Source organism: Ceratotherium simum, chromosome 35 (genome assembly GCF_057802395.1).
Source record: "Ceratotherium simum simum isolate JZ-2026a chromosome 35, ASM5780239v1, whole genome shotgun sequence".
NCBI classification, from domain to species: Eukaryota; Metazoa; Chordata; class Mammalia; order Perissodactyla; family Rhinocerotidae; genus Ceratotherium; species Ceratotherium simum.
In genome coordinates, this window is record NC_141934.1 from 1,851,445 (window position 1) to 1,871,432 (window position 19,988).

A 19,988-nucleotide genomic window follows, 5' to 3' on the forward strand; every position below is an offset into this window, starting at 1 on the left:
TCACTCTTATGGCCTCATTTAAACTTAATTACTTCCTGTCTCAAAATATAGTCTATTGGCAGTTGGGGCTTCAGAATATGACTTTTGGGGGGCAAATTCAGTCTATAGCACCCTCCTTCCTCAGGGCTCCAACCACACCATGCACATAACTGAAGTGTAGCCTGAGTCACATTGTGTTTTTAAGTACTATTTATTTTTCTGATTCTAAAAGTAATACATACTTAGAGTATAAAGTGTGGAAAATGCAGAAAGATATAAAGAAAATAAAAATACATAAACACAGAACCTAGAGATAAAGATTATTAAGATGCCAGGGTTTTTTTTTTTTTTTTTTTTTTTGGTCTTTTCTTCCTGTGTATATACATTAACATATTTTTTTACACAATTTGGATCAAACAACATGAATTTCTTTTTGATAACAGCTTTCTTGAGATGTAATTCACATACCATACAATCCACCCATTTAAAGTGGTGTACAATCCAATGGTGTTTAGTATATCCACAGAGTTGTGCAACCATCACCACAAACAACTTTAGAACATTTTCATCATCTCCAAAAGAAATCTATACTCTTTAGTTGTCAACTCCAGTCCCTCCCATCTCCCCAGCCCTAGGAAACCTTTAATCTACTTTCTGTCTCTGTGGATTTGATTTTTCTGGGCATTTTGTATAAACAGAATCATACAATGTGGTCTTTTGTGACCGACTTCTTTCACTCAGCAGAATTTTCCAGGTTCATCCATGTTGTACAGGACACATTCCTCCTGATACATGATCCATTCCTCTCTCTTTTAAACAGCTGTATTGAGATACCATTCACACGCCATACAATTCATCTGTTTAAAGTCCACAATTCAATTTCTTTTAGTATATTCACGGAGTTGTGCAAGCATTACTATAACCAATTTTAGAATATTTTCATCACCCCAAATTTAATTCCTTTTTATTGCCAAATAATATTCCAATGTATGGCTGTACCACAGTATTTATCCATTCATCAGCTGGTGGACTTTTGCACCTGTGGATATTATGAAGAATGCTGCTATGAACAACTGTGTACAAGCGTTGGTGTGGACATATGCTTTAATTCCTCCAGGAGTGGAACTTCTGGATCGTATATTCAACTCCATGTTTACCCTTTTGAGGACCTGCCAGACAAACCATGTGCTTTTTTAATCCAGATTTTCTCACTTTTTTAACCATATGCATTTTCAAAAGTTCTAAAATGTTCTTTGAACATTTTGCTTTAATGTTTGCGGAGACCCAAATCTTAGTTAAACAATCCCCTGTTACCGGGCATTTAGATTATTTCCAATGTTCATATGATAAACAGCATTTCAGTGAACATCTTTGGGCATCAATCATTTTCTGCATCTCTAGTTATCTCTGTAGAGCAGATGAGTCAGACCGTTGGGTCAAAAGGCACAAGCAGTTTTAAGGGTCTTGGTTCATAATGATAAATTGTCTTCCAAAGAGTTGTGTCAGTTTGTATTCTTACACGTTGAGGTTGGGAATACCACTTGCACTCCACCTTGTATTTTCATTGTCTCCTGAGGTCACCAGGTAGGGACTTTGGGTGTATTTGACCCTGTGCCCAGCTCTGTGTGCAGCACATAGTACAAGTTCATGTTACACAAATGTGTGAGAGCAGAGGAAGAGCCCAGTTAATGCAGGGACCGTGGGGGACAAGGAGGGTACAGGTATTTGAGTCATTGTGAAGGCCAGCTCCGTAGGACTTACCCCTAGTTGACATGGGACTCAGTGCAGACTCAAGTGGTAACTAGGCACCTCAAGTTCCAGAACTCTCCTTGTGTAAGTTGAAGTGGCCAATAGAAGATGAGGAAGCCACATTCCACAGTCATTTAGCGGCGGACGCTGGTGGGGACGGTCTGAAGACTGGCAGCAACTCTTTTTTGTACTCCACTCTGTGGGCAGCAGTCTTTATGCAAAGCCCTGGGAGAATGACCTTCACTGAGCAGTGAGGTTGTCAAATTCTCTGCTCACCTGGACATCCTGAGGAGACACCCAGGACAAGGCAGCACATGGTCACTTTCTGAGAACTTAACTTCGAAGAAGCTCCTTAGTACAGCTTCTCTCCTATGGATGACGTCATTACTCCCCAAACTATTACAATAGAGAAGGGCAGGGGCTCAAGTGGGCTTCTGGGGGCCTGCTCTATTTCTTGATCTGGGGGCTGGTTACATAGGTCTATGCTGTTTGTGAAAATTCACCGGGCTCTGCCCTTAATCCAGGTGCACTTTTCAGCATAAACGTTGTTCCTCAACAAAAAATGAAAACCGAAGAGGTTGGGGGAAGAGAACAAGCACTGAGCCTTTCTCTGCACAGGCCCTTTCCATGGGCTTTGTCATCTCATCCCGTCTCACAGTGACCCTGGCTGGTAGGTACGAGCCCCGTTTCACACAAACACAAGGCTGAGTCCTGGGAAGGGATTTACATGGACTGAAGGATTTCCCTTAAAGTTGAGGATACAATCTGGGTTTGGCAGATTAGACTAATGATAACAGTGAAGGAACAGGAAATAGAACATTGTACCTAGACAAGCGCTGATCTCTGATTCAGAGTCAAGATCCAGTATTGATGGATCAGGATTTGGTCCCAGGCCTCTCTGACTGCAAACCCCATGGGATTTCCATTATACTAAAGCTTCTGATAATAAACATACATTATATTAAATAAGCTGTATTGTTGCAGGACAATTTCATTTATCACTCCATTTGTTTTAGAATGATAAGGTCCAGTGCTGACAGGCATTCTCAGAGCAGAGGGAACACGGTCAAGGCAAGCTCACCTCTGGCTGTGGAGCTGTAGAGACGAGGCAGGTAGAAGGAAACAAGGACGTTCGACACCAGGCGTCCGAAGCTTGAGGGCTGAACTGTGAAAATACATCTCTGGAGAGGCTTTGACTCAAGTCTGGATGGAAATAAACCAGGGTAAGAAAAAGCAGTGATTTGTGACTACATTTTCTTTTAATAATTTGTATTTGAGGATTCTCTCTTTAATGTTTGACTGCCTTGGAAGACAGTGACATATTTTCTACATTAAAAAGGTAAAATAGAGGGCCGGCCCCGTGGCTTAGCGGTTAAGTGCGTGCGCCCTGATGCTGGCGGCCCGGGTTCGGATCCCGGGCGTGCACAGACCCAGCACTTCTCCCGCCATGCTGAGGCCAAGTCCCACATACAGCAACTAGAAGGATGTGCAACTATGACATACAACTATCTACTGGGGCTTTGGGGGAAAAAAATAAATAAATAAAAATTAAAAAAAAAAAAGGTAAAATAGAATGAAAAAGGGTCGTGATCTCCCTCACAGACTCGCAAGGAAATCTTCCAGCACCACGATCCACCTGCAGGCAGGATGGGCTAGAGGGAGGGACTGCCTTGCAAGGGCTGAACCTGCAAATCCAAACATCAGAGAATGGTGAGCATCGTGTCCCCAAGCCAGCAATTCTCTCTCAGCCAGTGAAGAGCCAGACAGGGGTCCAAGGTGGGACTGGGGCGGTACCCCAGTCAGGAGCAGGAGTGGATCCGGAGGGGCGTCATGACCCACAGTCAGGCCTGGGCTGGAACGTGGACTCTGCCACACCATGGATCTGGGCAGGGCGCTCTAGTTCTCTGATCCCCACTTTCTCTCTTTAAATGGTCCCTCTTGAGGCTGTTGGGAGGATCCCATGCAGGGTTTATGAAAAGCTCTTACAGAGAAGTCCAGCAGTTCCAGGGCAGACACTGGACTCTCCTGGACAGACCTGAGAACACCAAAGCAGCCTGCACTTCGCCTGGGATTCCTGGACAGCTAAGAAATCCACACACACACACATTGATAACAGTGGAGCCCAGGAAAGGGGGGTGAGCAGCGTGAAGGGAAGGAGGGATTCCTCATCTCTGGTGACAAGGCCGAGGACAGCCCCACTGTCTCTGCTCAGAAGGTGTCTCCATGGGACAGGATTCCCTGGGTAGGCTTCGGGGCCAAGGAGAGAGGAAGGGAGTGGATGCTGGCTGAGTGCCCACCCAGTGCCGGCTGTGCTGGGGACAAAGGTACAGACACACAAGACACACCCCACCCATAAAGAGCTCACCCAGTGGGGGAGGAGAGGAAAAGGAGCATCATTAAAATGCAGTGTGATAAGTGCAATAGAGAGTGTGCCCCAGCTCCCCCTGGAGTAAAGGTCGGATGTGGGCAGAGCCCCTGAGCTGAGCTCCACAGGTGAGGTGGGCGGAGCTGGGCACTTCAGCAAGAGGAGCAGCAGGAGCAAAGCAGAGGTGAGAACCCGCCCCGTGTGCACGGAGAATCCCAGGCAGCTGGGAGTCAGAGGATGGGTTTCAAGGTGGGAGGGAAGAGGGGGATGGCAGAGCCCAGATCCTGAGGACATGCTGTGAGTGACACACTGGGAAGCTCGGATTTATCCAGAGGGGAGCTGCTGATGGGCTTAGAGGAGGGAAGGACAGGGGCACGTTTCTGGTTTAGGAAGATCACCTGGAAGCAGGTGGGAAGGAAGGGCCAGAGAGGAGAAAGCAGCAGGACCACAGGACTGGGGGAGGGGAAGTGAGAAGGAGGAGCAGGCAGCCTGGGCGCGCTGCAGGAGGTGAGATGGAGGAGGGAAGATGTGGGAAAGAGAGGGAGGGGCGAGCACTGGGCCCCAGCTTCTGATGGGAAGGAGTCCCCCCACCACTTCTCCAGTGGGCTGAGATGGAGGAAGCGCAGCTGGGAGGGAAGGAGGGAGGGGGAGGAGTCTGCAGAAGGGCATGGGCCACGCCAGAGATGGGTGAGTGAATGGCAAAAGGAAGAAGTGGTCACAAGAAGAAGCCAGGAGGCCCCTCCCCATCTGTGCTCTGGACCCTTGTACCCTGCTGCCACTGGGGTGGGGAGACATGACAGAGGAGGCATCTGTGTCGACAGGCACAGGCAGCCCTGTGCTGGGGTCTCCCCCATCAGGCTAGTACTCACAACAAGAATCCTCAGTGTCTGGGTGACCCGGAGGCCCAGGCCCAGGCTCAGGGCTCCCGCCGCAGAGATGCGGTTGTTGCTGCAACAGAAAGACATGCGCACTGCGCTGCCTTGCAACAGATCTCCCCAGGCTCCCAGCTGGAGCTGCTGGTGCATCCACTGGGTCAGGGTTCACATTCCAGCCTCCACACACGCCCCAGGGACCCGGGGCAGGTCAGTGTGTAAAAGCTGGATGAGGACCCCGCTTCATCGGAGGCTCCCAGTGTTCAGGGAGATCCCCCAGCAAACACGCCTAGAGCGTCCCTCCCCTGGTGGAGACCAGCAGCTGCTCCCTGGCCCTCAGAGCTCAGCAGCTGCTCCCACATGTTCTGCCCCAGCTGGCACCCTGTACCTATCACCATGACAGCATCTGTTCTGGAAAACCCCCCAGCTCCCTCCCCACGTCCTCTCCACCTCCCCCTCCTCCCCCTCCTCCCCCTCCTCCCCCTCCTCCTCCTCCTGCTGGACCTGAGCTCCAGGGCTCAGCACTGCTCTTGGCCACTTTGTCTTGGAGCCAGTCCCACTTCTCCCTGACTCCTCAGCCCCCAGCTCTGGCCTCAAATTTCAGCATCTCTTGTGGTCTCCTCTGGCCTTGGCTCCTTCCATGGGGAGCAAAGGTGGGCAAGATTGCAGTGGGCAGGCCCTGATCACTCTGGCAGCCCATCACCTGTTGGGTCTCTGCCTCTTTCCTTCCCTCTGGTTTGCGGCCCCTCTCTGGTCACCTGCTGAGGCCTGGGACCCTGCCTGGGTCTGGAGGAGCAGCCCACACAGCAGGTCCCCAGCAGCCGTGTGCCGAGCAGAGCATGTGAGCACCCACCCTGCACCAGGCTCTCTGAAGATGCTTCACACGTATGTGTGCAATTCCCAGCCCCCCACCTGTGCCGTGGGAATTACGAGCCCCAGTGTTCGAATGATGAACTCCAGCTCCGTCCTTCTGGAGCTGGGTGCTCTTGTGTTGTGGCTCAGGCTCCATCATGGGTAGACTGTGGTAGGTTTGGAAAGTAAAGTGGTGAACAGCTGCAAGGCCATGGAGCCCCTGGTCCTTGGGGTGGCTCTGGGCCTGGAGACTGTGACACGGGGGATACCCCGTGTCCCTCACCTCATGTTGAGTTCCTCCAACATGTTGTTGGTCTGAAGTGCCTCACCCACCACGGAGGCTCCCGGATCTCCAAAGCCATTGTTGGAGATGTCCAGGACTCTCAGGAAGATGTTTGGCTGGAATGCAAAAGAGAGAAGACATGGGAGCACATGTGACAGTGGAGAAAGTCAGGGGCCACAGCCTCAGAGCCCAGGAGGCCCAAGGTGCAAAGAGCTCAGTGTGGAAGGGCAGAGACCAGGTTAGTGTCTTACGTTTTGGATGGTGGTGAGCAGTGGAGCCGAACCCCTGGAAGCACAGAGGAGAGAGGGTGTGGATGTGAATGACCCTCAGAGACTGGAGGGCTACTATGTGGCAGCAGACCACAGAGACACAGTGATCAGGCCACATGCCCACTCCGGGGCCTCTCAATGGGCGGGACCCCAAGGCACAGAGCAGCCCAGGGGCCCAGGGGGGCTCCAGCGAAGGGCCATTGTGGGGCTGTGATGGGTAGAAGGGTGAAGCTTGTGGATGTGCTGGGAAGACAAAGTCTGACCTGCCACCTTGTGGGAAGGACCCCAGGTCAGCCCCTGTCAGAGGGCATGGCAGCACCTGCCGTTCCCTGAAAAGGACCCACAGAGGGAGCCGGCTCCAGGAGCACTGCAGGCACCTGCGTCACCATGGTAGGGGCTGGAGCCACCCATTCCTGTGGCCTACAAGCCACAACCTCCAAGGGAGTAGGTGGGCTGTTGAGAGTGTGCTGGGACCCACGGGTGCCAGGGTGTCCTCTCAGGAAGCATCTGCATACGCCCAACAGCCAGCATGTGTCACTGGACTGCACCATGTCCCCAGCAGCCGAGTGTCTGTGACATCTGGAGAAGGTGTGTGACAGTCAGCTTCAGACACAGAGAGATGGAACACTGTCGTCACTAAGTGGAGCTGGGAACATCAAAGTCACTTAAAGAAATATTCTTGAAGCTCTCCTGAAAAGATCCAAGGTTCATTTCTGAAGAGCTGCAGAGACGGGGAGTTGGCACCTGCCCCCAAAAAACAGGCTGGAGAGGCTGATGGGTGGGGGCCTCATACCTCCAGTCCCCTGGCAAAGGCCAAGGCTCCTGGGCCTCGAAGGTGATTCCAGCTCATGTTAAGCTCGGTGAATCCTGTGTTTTCTGCCAGGGCTGGTCCAAGCATCTCTCCTTCAGAAACACCAAGAGAGACCTTCTTATTCACTCTTTATTCCCTCAGAAAATGATACTGATGCCTGCTGTGTGCTGGGGTCTCTGCTGGGCACGAGGGTCATGGAGTTGAACCCAAAATGGGCCTGCCCTGCCCTCAAGGATTTCACATGTAATGGGGGAGACATAAATACAAATGAATGGGATATGAACTATTCTAGACTACAAACAGGGAGGCGTGGGAACAGATTGGGGGCTTACCCTGGCTGGGGGGTGGCCAGGAAAGTGAGGACAGAGGAGATAACCTTGAGGACTGAGGGACTCCCCATGCATGTGTGCATGCACAGTGGAGGGAAGACACAAGAAAGAGAATGTGTGGAGGCTGAGGGAGCATGGGGCACTAGTGGAAATGCATGCAGGCCTGGCACTGGTGGTGGGTGGGGGAGAGGCAGTGAAATGAGGTAGGAGCTATGGGTACTTCAGAGATGCTGAGAGCCTTGAATGCCAGGACAAGGGTCTTGGGCACCGCCCTATCAGGGGTATGGAGACAGGGAGGGCTTTAAGAAGCGACAAGGCTGCATTCCTTAGCAGTGGGTGGAGGGATGGACTGGGGTGGGCAGGGGCAGAGATGAGAGGCCAGGAGACAGTTCAAGGCTTGTACCATAGTCTATAGGCAAGAAGTGACAAGGCCAGCCCCGCTGTGGTGGAGAGGAGGCAGGGGTGGTAGAGAAAGGAAAGTGGGGGCCTGTGGGGTTAAGAAACCCTGAGAGATAGTCAGCATGTAAAAAAGATATTCAGGGGCCATCAGGTGGCGCAGCAGTTAAGTGCGCATGCTCTGCTTCGGCGGCCCGGGGTTCTCAGGTTCAGATCCCAGGAGGGCATCGAGGCACAGCTTGTGAAGCCATACCGTGGCGGCGTCCCATATAAAGTAAAGGAAGATGGGCATGGATGTTAGCCCAGGGCCAATCTTCCTTAGCAAAAAGAGGAGGATTGGCATCGGATGTTAGCTCAGGGCTAGTCTTTCTCACATAAAAAAAAAAAAAAAAAGATATCCAGTAATTAAAATGGGCAGAAGCCCCACCCACTCACACACCCTGCTCTCCACTGTCAGCACTCAGCCAGTCTGACCTGCGGCCAGTTCTCAAAAGTGCCGGGACCAACATGCCTCTGGGCTGTCCCCCATGTGGAATTGTCGACTCCCTTCTCGGCTAACAGCTCCTCATCCTTCTAACCTGGGGTCACAGTGTCAGGAAGGCTTGCCCTCCTAGCTGGGCTTGGCCGCCTTGGGCCCCATGTCCACTGTGCTTCCATCCTTCCAGACTCTAGCCGTTAGACCTCTCTCTGCATGGCCAGTCTCTCCACCAGCCTAGGAGTCCCTCAGGGGTCTGAATTTGACCCCTCTCCACGGTCCCAGCACTGAGCACAGGTCTAGTAAGTCTGGTCTGAAGAAACGCACAGAGGAAAACAGATGCATTGACTGAGCAGGGTGCTCAGCCAGCCCTCTGGGCGAGAACACACCTAGTCAGACACTTTCAGCACCTTGGAGAGCTCCCTGCAAGGCAGGGAGGCCCCTGTGCTGCCTCCCTGAGAACAGGGCTCCAGACTCCATGCCCAGCACTGGGTCTGACCCCCACAGGTTCCAGATAGGGGTACTTTCCTCCTCCTCAGACACTTCCAGGGCTGGGAGGAGAGGGCAGTGGTCTCCCACTTTGTAGGGAAGCCCCTTCTTTCCTGGAGCTTGAGGATGAGAAGAGACAGCTGGAGGATGAGAAGGTTCTTTTACAGGCGGGAATCAGCCTCTTGCAGTTCCAAAGCTTGGTCTTTGTGATCCCTGCAGCCAACCTATGTGGCAGGTGCTACAATCGTCATGGGTCAGGTGGGGAGACTGAGACCCAAGCTCCTTCACCCTCCAGGGAGTTGGGCTCACCCACAGATCTCCACTTGGGGAAACAAAACGGCCCTGATGGGTCTGTCCTTTTCCAGGCTGGGGACCGCCCCCGTCCCGTACTTGTGCAGCCTCCACAGGGCCTTAGCCTCCAGCCCCTCCCTCCTGGCTGCCTCTCTGGTGCTCGCCCTCTGACCGTGCAGGTCCAGAGGGACCCCAATACTTGTTTTGTTGAAAGTCTGAAATGAGCTTCTCTTTTAATTTCACTGACTTTCTACGATAATTTTCTTAGGATCTAAACCGGTTCTTTGGCAGTTAGATTCTAGGGCTGATTCTCACAGGCCAAAGCTGGTGCCACACAACATGCTCTATGCAGTTTGAGAGAGAATAGTGACTCCCAAACTTTCTCAATCAGACCAATCTCCTGGGGCTCCTGCTAACATGCAGATGCACAGGCATCCCCCCCAAGAGTCTGGTGCAGCAGGTCCAAGGCCCAGGAATCTGTATTCCTAATCCAGGGTCCCAGGTGATTCTTATAATTGATTGGAGTGGTTGAGGACAGGCAAGTAGACCTCCATGTACCTCACAAAGCAAACAGCCCATGAAAAGGCCTTGGGACTTGAGAGAAAGTGGTAAGAGAAAGGAACACCACTGATGTCTTCCACAGACTCGGAATAAAATCTTCATGCCTTCTTCCATGATTTGTAGCCCCCTGTTGCCTCTCCACCCCACAGCCTGTCCACTGTGCCCTGGCCCAATAGCCCCGTCACAGTGGTGTCTGTCAGTCTGAGAAATAGGTCCATGTGTTCACTATTCCTCTGCTTGAGGATTTTTGCACCAAAATTCATCAGTGATATTGGCTTGTAATTTTCTTTTTTGGTGTTGTCCTTGTCTGGTTTTGGTATCAGGGTAATGTTGGCCTCACAGAGTGAGTTAGGAAGCTTCTCCTCCTCTTCAATTTTTTGGAAGAGTTTGAGAAGGATAAGTATTAAGTCTTCTTTGAATGTTTGGTAGAATTTACCAGGGAAGTAGTCTGGTCCTGGACTTTTATTTTTTGGGAGGTTTTTGATTCCTGTTTTGATCTCCTTACTGGTGATTGGTCTATTCAAATCCTCTATTTCTTCTTGATTCAGTTTTGGAAGGTTGTATCATTCTAAGAATTTATCCATTTCTTCTAGATTATCTACCTTGATGTATTGCTTTTCTTAGTATTATCTTATAATCTTTTGCATTTCTGAGGTGTCTGTTGTAACTTCTCTTGTTTCATTTCTGATTTTATTTATTTGAGCCTTCTCTCTTTTTTTCTTGGTGAATCTAGCTAAAGGTTTTTCAATTTTCTTTATCTTTTCAGAAAACCAGCTCTTAATTTTATTGATTTTTTTCTAATTTTTTTTTAGTCTCTATTTCATTAATTTCTGCTCTAATTTTTATTATTTCCTTCCTTCTACTGATTTTGGGCTTTGTTTGTTCTTCTTTTTCCAGTTCCTTTAGGTGCATCGTTAGAGTGTTTATTTGAGGTTTTTCTTGTTTCTTGAGGTAGGTCTGTTTTGCTATAAACCTCCCTCTTAGAACTGCTTTTGCTGTATTCCATAAATTTCGGTGTGTCGTATTTTCATTTTCACTTGTCTCCAGGTATTTTTTGATTTCTCCTTTGATTTCTTCATTGACCCAATCGTTGTTCAGTAGCATTTTGTTTAATATCCACATATATGTGGCTTTTCCAGTTTTCTTCCTGTAGTTGATTTCTAGTTTCATACTGTTGTGGTCAGAAAAGATGCTTGGTATTATCTCAATCTTGTTAAATTTATTGTAACTTGTTTTGTGGCCTAATATGTGATATATCCTGGAGAATGTTCTGGGTGCATTCAAAAAGAATGTATTCTGTGGTTTTGGATGGACTATTCTGTATATATCTACTAAGTCCATCTGGTCTAATGTGTAATTTAAGGCCAATGTTTCCTTGTTCATCTTCTGTTTGGATGATCTATCCATTGGTGAACTGGAGTGTTCAAATCCCCTACTATTATTGTGTTACCATCTATTTCTCCTTTGATGTCTGTTAATAATTGCTTTATACATTTAGCTGTTCCTATGTTGGGTGCACAGATATTTACAAGTGTTATATCCTCTTGTTGGATTGTTCCCTTTATCATTATCTAGTGCCCTTCTTTGTTGCATGTTACAGTTTTGGTTTTAAAGCCTATTATGTCTGATATAAGTATTGCTACCCCAGCTTTCTTTTCATTGCCATTTGTGTGGAGTCTTTTTCCATCCTTTTACTTTCAGTTTGTGAGTGTCTTTAGGTCTGAAGTGTGTCTTTTGTATGCAGCATGTATATGGGTCTTGTTTTTTTATCCAATCAGTCACCCTATGTCTTTTGATCAGCCACCCTATGTCTTTTGATTAGAGCATTTAGTCCATTGGCATTTGAAGTATCTATTGATAAGTATGTACTTATTGCCACTTTTTTTGTGTGTGTGTGTGTGAAGAAGATCAGCCCTGAGCTAACATCTGTGTTAATCCTCCTCTTTTTGCTGAGGAAGACAGGCTCTTAACTAACATCTATTGCCAATCCTCCTCCTTTTTTTTCCCCAAAGCCCCAGTAGATAGTTGTATGTCATAGTTGCACATCCTTCTAGTTGCTGTATGTGGGACGCGGCCTCAACATGGCCAGAGAAGCAGTGCATCGGTGTGCGCCAGGGATCCGAACTGGGGCCGCCAGTAGCAGAGCGTGCGCACTTAACCGCTAAGCCATGGGGCCAGCGCCTTATTGGCACTTTGATACTTCTTTTCTAGGTGATTTAACAGTTCTTCTCCATTCCTTTCTTCCTCTCTTGCTCTCTTCCCTTGTGGTTTGATGGCTTTCTTTAGTATTATGTCTGGGTTCCTTTCTCTTAATTTTTTGTGTATTTATTATAGGTTTCTGATTTGTGATTACCATGAGGTTCATATATAGTAACCAATGTATATAGCAGTCTATATTAAGTTGATGGTCTCTTAAGTTTGACCTCTTGCTAAAAGCTCCCCTCTTTTGCTCCCCTCCTCCCACGCTTTATGTTTTTGATGTCATATCTAAACTCTTTTTTGTGTGTGTGCATGTTACCCTTTTATCATGGAAATAGATAATTTTAGTACTTTTGTCTTTTGACCTTCATATTAGCTTCATAGGTAGTTGATCTGCTACCTTTACTGTATATTGGCCTTTACCAGTGATTCTATTGTTTTGTTGTTGTTGTTGTTGTTGGTATATTTCTTATTCCTGTTTGTGGTCTTTTCTTTTCCACTTAAATAAGTCCCTTTAGCATTTCTTGTAAGCCTAGTTTATTGGTGATAAACTCCTTTAATTGTTGCTTATCTAGAAAACTCTTTATCTCTCCTTCCATTATGAATGATAACCTTGCTAGGTAGAGTATTCTTGGCTGTAGGTTTTTTCCTTTCAACACTTTAAATATATCATGCCACTCTCTTCTAGCCTATAAGGTTTCTGCTTGAGAAGGCAGCTGATAGCCTTATGGTGTTTCCTTTGTATGTAACTTGTTGCCTTTCTCTTGCAGCTTTTAGGATTCTCTCTTTATCTTTAATTCTGGACATTTTAGTTATAATGTGTCTTGGTGTGGACCTCTTTGGGTTTATCTTGTTTGGTGCTCTTTGTACTTTCTGTACTTGGATGTCTGTTTCCTTCCTTAGGTTAGGAAAGTTTCCAGCTTTTATTTCTTCAAATAGATTCTCTTCCCCTTTGTCTCTCTCTTTTCCTTCTGGGACACCTATAATATGGATATTAGTGAGCTTGATGTTGTCCCAGAGGTCACTTAGACTGTCCTCATTCTTCTAAATTCTTTTTTCTTTTATCTGTTCAGCTTGAGTGATTTCCTCTAGCCTTCTGTCCAGTTCACTGATCCATTCTTCTGTATCATCTACTCTGCTTTCGAGACCCTCTAGTGAATTATTCATTTCCATTATTGTATTCTTCATTTCTGATTGGTTCTTTTTTATATTTCCAGTTCTTTGTTGAAGTTCTCAGTGAATTTATCCATTCTTCTCCCAAGATCAGTAAGCATCCATATGACTACTAGCTTGAACTATTTATCAGGCCGGTTGTTTAATCTCTGTTTTGTTTAGTTCTTTTTCTGATGATTTGTCTTATTCCCTTATTTAGAACATATTCCTTTGTCTACTTATTTTGCCTCTTTCTCTGTGCTTATATGTATGTATTAGGTAGATCAGCTACATCTCCTGATCTTGGAGAGGTGGCCCTATGTAAGAGATGTCTTATGAGGCCCAGCAGTGTGCTTCCCTCTCATCACCAGCTCCAAATGTTCCAGGAGTGTCACCTGTGTGGGCTACATGTGTCCTTCTGTTGTGGTAGGGTTGTTCTTGCTGCAGGTGCATGGGGAGGCTAGTCTGTCCCCGTGGCTGGCTGGTTGTAATGCTCAGCTGTGTGCAGCTGCTGTGATCACTTCAGTCACTTTATCGGGCGTGGAAAGCCTCAGCACAGTTAGCTACAAGGTCTAATAGCACACTCCTGCTGCAGTTTATCTGTTAAGAGCGTAGGCCCCCAGCGTGGCTGGTTGCTATACTCAGGAGCTCACAATTGCTGTAGGCATGCAGCCTGCAAGGATGTCAGCTCTCAGTAGTGCAGCTGAGTGGGGCTGGCCCCAGGCATGGCAGCAGACAATTGTCTCAGGTGTTGGAAGGTGGGGCCAATCCCCTATGTGGCTGTCTGAGAAGAATAAGTCTGCTTCAGCTGACAAGCCCCACCACCTGCAGGCCCTCACACTCTATAAATACAATCCTGCTCTGTACACATAACCTGACCGACTGAAGCAGACGTATTCACCCCACTGCAGAGGTCCCACACACCCTGCCTATGTGGGCCCACAGTTGCCCCAGGGCTTGCTGTTAGGTGGGGCCAGTCCCTAGGGTGGGCTGCCTGCCCTGGCTGAACTGGATTAAATCAGTGCTCTAGTGGGTGGGGCAGACCCCTGGGATATCAGGCCAGGGGAAGAACTCCAACGGCATCTGCCAGCATCTGTGTCAGCACACCTGTACTAGGTCACAATAATGGCTGCCACCAAAGTCTCAGTCCCTTGGGAGGTGGTCCCAGCCTGGGGAGGTCTCACCTCTCACTGAGAGGTACCCAGAGACTATCAAATGAGTCTCTTTTCACCAAAGGACTGTACACATTTCTTTCTGATGATTTTAGGTTGCTTACCAAAATGGTTGGAATTGTTCATGGGCCCTTTAAGAGAAGGCTTTTTTCTTTCCCTTACATTCGATGGCTTTTCTGGGGGTATTCCCCATTGTTGTTAATAGCCAGCAAAGCCAGATATTATGACACTTTTCTTAGTTATGCTGAGTCCAAAAGCTGCTTGTAGTGGCAAAGCTCTTCCACTCAGATGCCCCACTCCTCCAGACAATTCTTCATGCCTTAAAATTACTCCAGGCCTTGAAATGTAATGGCTAGAAGGTAGCCATTTTTCCTCTCCAGAAAGGAATTTCTGCCTCTTCCACCTCAGGCAGCACTGTCCCTTGTTGTGGGGGTTCATTTATCCAGTTTGCAGTTCTCTCTCAGGGGTAATTGTTCCAAAGGTAGTTGTAGGTTTACTGTGTCTGTAGGAGGCAAGGAGTCCAGAGTCCTCCTATGCTGCCATCTTCCCAGCAGTCTCTCTGTTCCTCTGCTTGAAATGCACTCCCTCTGGTCTTGCCGTGGCTGATTCCTCCCTACCCTGCTTATTTCAGCTTCAATGTCACCTCCTCACAGAGGCCACCCTGGCCACCATCTAAGCAGGGATTCCCATTCTTCTCTAGTGACACGTTCTATTCATTTCTTTTGTTGCATCAATAATTATGGAAAATGACCTTTTTTTTTTTTTAACAGTTTTATTTATTTATTTATTTTTCTGTGAGGAAGATCAGCCCTGAGCTAACATCCAGCTAATCCTCCTCTTTTTGTTGAGGAAGACCGGCTCTGAGCTAACATCTATTGCCAATCCTCCTCCCTTTTTTTTTTCCTTTAAAGCCCCAGTAGATAGTTGTATGTCATAGTTGCACAGCCTTCTAGTTGCTGTATGTGGGACGCGGCCTCAGCATGGCCGGAGAAGCGGTGCGTCGGTGTGCGCCCGGGATCTGAACCCGGGCCGCCAGTAGCGGAGTGGGAGCACTTAACCACTAAGCCATGGGGCCGGCCCAAAGTGACCTTGTTAATGTGTGTTCCTTGAGGCCAAGGCCTCTGTCTTGTTCACCCTGGGTCCCTAGTGGCTAAGTCAGTGCCCAGCACAGGCAGCAGCGGGCAACTAGATATCCAGGGAATGGAGTAAGAGTTCTGTGTGGAAGGAGTGGTAAAGGGGAACCTGAAGTGGGATGTGGGGAGCAGACACCAGAGTATGGATGCTCAGAGTGGTCCTGCCAACCTCCACCCACCCCTGACCCAGGAAGATGGGTCCCATGGTGGCCCAGGCTGGATGGGACCTGCTTGGCCCCTCAGCTGTTATAGGCCACCCTAGACCCACCTGTTTCAGAAAGCAACCTAAAATCACCAGAAAGAAGGTCCAGGGATTTCAGGCACTTGTGAGCCAGCAGGAGTTCAGCAAGGTAATGGGCCCCCTGCTCCTCCAGGCTGCTCCATGCCAGCTATACCCTCTGCATGACCAGGTTCACCACAAGGGTGGCAAACACACCCTGGGTAGTCACTGCTCCCAGCTGGTTCTTCAAAATGTCCACATCTGGGGGCCGGAACCACTCCCCAGTCAGTGAGATCTAAAGTCAGGCACCACCCTCATCCACCTTCCTCCATCCCCCAAACCTCCAGGCCTGAGGCAGTAGAAGGGGCTTTGCAGATGGACTGTCCAGGGGCTGCATGGCAACTCTGCAACCCATCTGCTGGATACCCCACCCCCACCCCATGGGTCTACAAGCTTTTTGTCAAGGGGTTAAACCACCTCCTTTGTGGTGCTGTGGAGAATACTGTGATGGAACCGCAGCCGCCCTGTTGATGACTCGTGTCTGGCAGCAATATAACCCCCACAGAAGCCCTCACAGCCGCATCTCCGGGGACTGGCAATGACAGCCCAAGAGGCCATGCACGGAGCACTTACATGGTCTAGACTCTCTGCTCAGCATCTAATGCTCATCACAGCCCCAAGGGCTAAGTGGTGTTGTTGGGTTCATTTTCACAGATTGAAAATTGAGGCTCAGCGAGGTTTAGCTGCTTGCCCAGGGTCACCCTGATCTTCTGTGGAAGAGGTGGCATTTGGATCCAGCTCCACCAAACTCCCCCAGCCCTCCCTCCTCTCCCACTGCCAGCCCCCATCTCTCTGTGTTGAAGGACTCTCCCACTCTGTAGTCAGGCACAGGGAGGCCACCATCTGCAGGGGGTGCTGCCCAGCAGAGGAGGGGGTGGACAGGTGGGGCGGGTCAGGAAGGGAGTGGCGTCCAGCCTTGGGTGCACCACAGAGGGTCTAACTCCATCCCCACCCACCCCACCCTGTGTTGAGGCCCCTCCCCCAGCAACCCAGCAGGTCCAGGGGGAGAAGGCCTGGCTGTGGGGGCCCCACAGCCCTCAGGAAAGGGAAGACTCAAGTCAGCCCACCTGTCCCAGTCTTGGCACCTCCCACAGATGCTGCTGCTTTGGCTCAGGGCACCTGCCAGGGCCTCTGTACCGGCCCCACAGAGCCCATTGTCCCGCAGGTCCAGCCGCTTGACATCGAGATTGGAGGTCATTGTGGAAGCCAGAGCCCGGGCCCCCTGGGACACAGAGGGGCCTGAGAGGCCTGGTCCTTCCCAGGGCTGAAGGCCCCACATATAGCTGGTCTCTGCCCTGGCTCCTGTTCCCAGGGCTCAGCCCACTCGATGCCCTCCAACTGGAAGGATCCCCCTTCCCACAGGCCCAGGGGCACCTGCTTCTCCTTCTAGGTTCCACCAGACCTCCTGGGGCCTTCCCTGACCCCCCAGTGCGTTAGGGGCCCCCTGAAGGCTCCCCAACCCTTACACTGATCTCCATCAGAGCCTGGATCCCATCTGTCACCCAGATGTGGGGGATGGGACACACCTGGCACAGAGCAAGGCTGGGGAATGTGTGGGGTGGGCTCAGGGAGGGCCACTCCATGGCTGCTCCTCCCAGGTCCTCCCCTCCAAGCCTGGCCCCAGGGTCCCTCCAGCGGTACCAGGGGCCTCAGGCCACGACGCCTCAGGCTCAGCTCTGGGGTGCGTCCCTGGCGCAGGAAGCAGGAGGCAGGCACGAGGCTGTGGGCCTGGCAAGACCTCAGGTGGACGGTGTCCTTGACCACTTCTTTGAGCCCATGGGTGCCTGATAGAGACAGGGGTCCATGTGGCCCCCTCCCCAGGCACAGCCGCCTGCCTCTTCCCCTGCCCTCTCTCACTACCCAGACTGTTTCCCTCTAGAGGCATTTTTTCCTGGGCTGGTAGGGACTCCTGCCCCATATACAGATGGGGACATCGAGCCTCAGAGACAGCAAATCCTTGCCCCAAAGTCACACAGCGAGTAGCTGATCCCGGCAGAGCCAGGCTTAGGACCCCGCCTGCCTGACACCGAAGTGCGTGCTGTGTCTTTTCTGTGGGATCACAGACCACGTACCTTTTATGAACATTTTATAGGGGAAAACACTGAAATAATTCTATATTTCTGTACATCCATCAGCATAGTTTTCCCATGGGGTGGGAAACCCAGCCCTGATGCCGTTTCAGGAAGGGGTGAGACACCCCTTTTTAGATGGTTTGACTAGGTTTTTGTATTTTAACATCATTCTGGAAGCGTGTTCTAATAGTGGAACAACTGATGCTGCCAAGCGCATTTCTGGGAGGGCAGGAGGCTGGAGGGGCCGCCGGCTGCCCTGAAGGTGTCCCACGGAGGGATGCGCTCTCTGCTGCACTGGGGTCCCCCGCCCCCTTGGCCTCAGCCTGCCCCCTCGGCCTCAGCCTGCCCCCTCCACCCCTGCCTAGAAGCCCCCAAGGTGAGGAGACAGGCCTGAAGCCCCGGCTCCAGGCACCTTCTGTCTTAAGTTCAGTGTCCGAATCCACATCCGACCTCTCCTTGGCTTCTGGGAACCCTGAAGGATACCCAGTGGCCGCCACCGCCTCCTCCTCCTGCTCTTCATTGTACCCAGACATCTCCCAGGGGCACCTCATGGTTACGCCCATTTCCCAGTCATGCCCACTGAGGCTGGGACTGAGCCAGGCTGCACCCAGAATGCAGCCTGGAGATGTGGGCGGAACGCCGGCTGCATGGACCAATCGAATGTGGCGTGCAGTAAGCATGCGCCCCCTCAGCCAGTAGAGACGCGCTCCCTGTGGACAGTCACCCGGTAACCCCGTGCTGTTGGTGCTGTGGAAACCTTCCCTGGCCCGCGCTGACCCTTGCCTGCTCCCGGCCAGGGCGCAGAAGGGCGCGCGCCGCGGGCCAGGCGCAGGGCTGGGCGCCTCGCGGGTGTTTGTTCCCCTGCCGTCCCGTGTGGGTCCAGCATCGCCCCCTTCCGTGGACTGGGGACCGTGCCTGACTCCAGAGCTGGGCCTTAGTCCCTGCGCTCGGGAGGTGGGGCAGCTTTGCCGGGCATCGCACAGGAGGGCCTGGGGAACCTTGCAGAGCCAGCCACCCTCCTCTCTGGAGCCCCAGTCACGCCCCCACTCTGTGGGTCCCAGTTCTCTCTCAGGCTCCAGCGTCGCATATGCGGCTTCCTCCTCCAGGAACATTCCTCCCCAGCTGGGCTTGTTGAACTTCAGAATCTGCAGGTGTCAGCTCAGAGGTGCCTTCTTCCTTATGCTTTCCTTGGCCCCTCCTCTGGGCTCCTGTCTCCCCCATGTCCCCCTCTCAAAGTACCTATAACACCTGTCATCCCCTCAGCCCCAAGGAAGTGGGGCCAGAGGGCAGGGGAGAGGGGCTGCTCCTCTATGAGCCCCAGGGCCTGGCAGAGGGAGTCTGGAGAGGAAGGGAGGCCCAGGGCAGCTGGGGGTGGGCCCTGAGCCCAGGGTGGGGGCGGGGATGGGGCTGGGTCCTGCCCCCAGTGGGAGTGTCCCTTTACCAGCTGCTGGCCTGGCCTGGCCTGGGCCCCTGCTTTTCCTCCTGTGCAGCTGGGGCTGCAGCTGCTCTGCTGACCCTGCTCCCCGGCAGCCAGCAGGAGCTGAGGGTGTGGGCTCCCCAGGGGCTGTGACAGGCTGGGGGCTTCTGGATTACAAACTGAGAAGTAGGTGGTGACCAGGAACTGGGGGGTGAGCGCCCTGCAGAGGCTGCTGCAGCTCGGGGTCATCATCTCTGTGTGGGGGTAAGAGAGTGGCTCCTGGACAGGTTGGCTGGAGGACCGTGACTGTTCCTGCTGGGCTGAGGGTGGGGGTGTGACTCCTCAGGGGCTGGACTGGTGGTAGTGGAGGGGGCAGGTTGGGACAGAATGGGGGCAGAAGGAAGGATCTCCGTCTGTCTAGAGGCAGCAGGTACAAGAGCAAGCCATGTGCTCGTGTCCTCCTGTGTGCCCATCTGCCTCGTTTCCTGGGCCTTGTCCCCAGCCCCGTGTTGGGCTCTGGGCACGGAGCAGGATGGGTCTCACTCTGCCCAGGAGGCCCTGGGAGGGGCAGGAGGTAGTCCCTGACTCCTGTGAGAGCTGGAGCTCTGGGGCCCCTGGGAAAGACCACAGTTGTGGCTGGGTCAGGGGAGCCTTTAAGGAGGGAGCTGGGTCTGGCCGGGGCAGGGGAGGGTGAAGGCTGGGGAAGGAGGTGGTGGTGGGCATCTGGGTCTGAGAGCATTGGCTCTCTGATGCACGGCAAGAACTTCTGGGCTGTGCAGGGTGTTTGGGGTGGAAATGAGGCTGGAGAAGAGGCGGGGGCCCTGAACGCTGTGCTGGGAGCC

General features: G+C 51.3%; 1 protein-coding gene across 1 annotated transcript; it reads right to left on the reverse strand.

The window, feature by feature from the left end:
- Window positions 1–625: 625 nt before the first annotated feature.
- LOC101387348 (leucine-rich repeat-containing protein 74B) lies at window positions 626–18,280 on the reverse strand. Its single transcript, XM_087423604.1, is given in 12 exon segments — window positions 626–1,977; window positions 1,980–2,013; window positions 3,715–3,810; window positions 4,963–5,041; window positions 6,101–6,216; window positions 7,163–7,272; window positions 15,605–15,615; window positions 15,663–15,858; window positions 16,498–16,500; window positions 16,750–16,879; window positions 17,299–17,441; window positions 18,142–18,280. Coding segments are annotated over 12 exon segments (1,176 nt in total). The 3' UTR covers window positions 626–1,858.
- Between the last annotated feature and the right edge of the window lie 1,708 nt (window positions 18,281–19,988).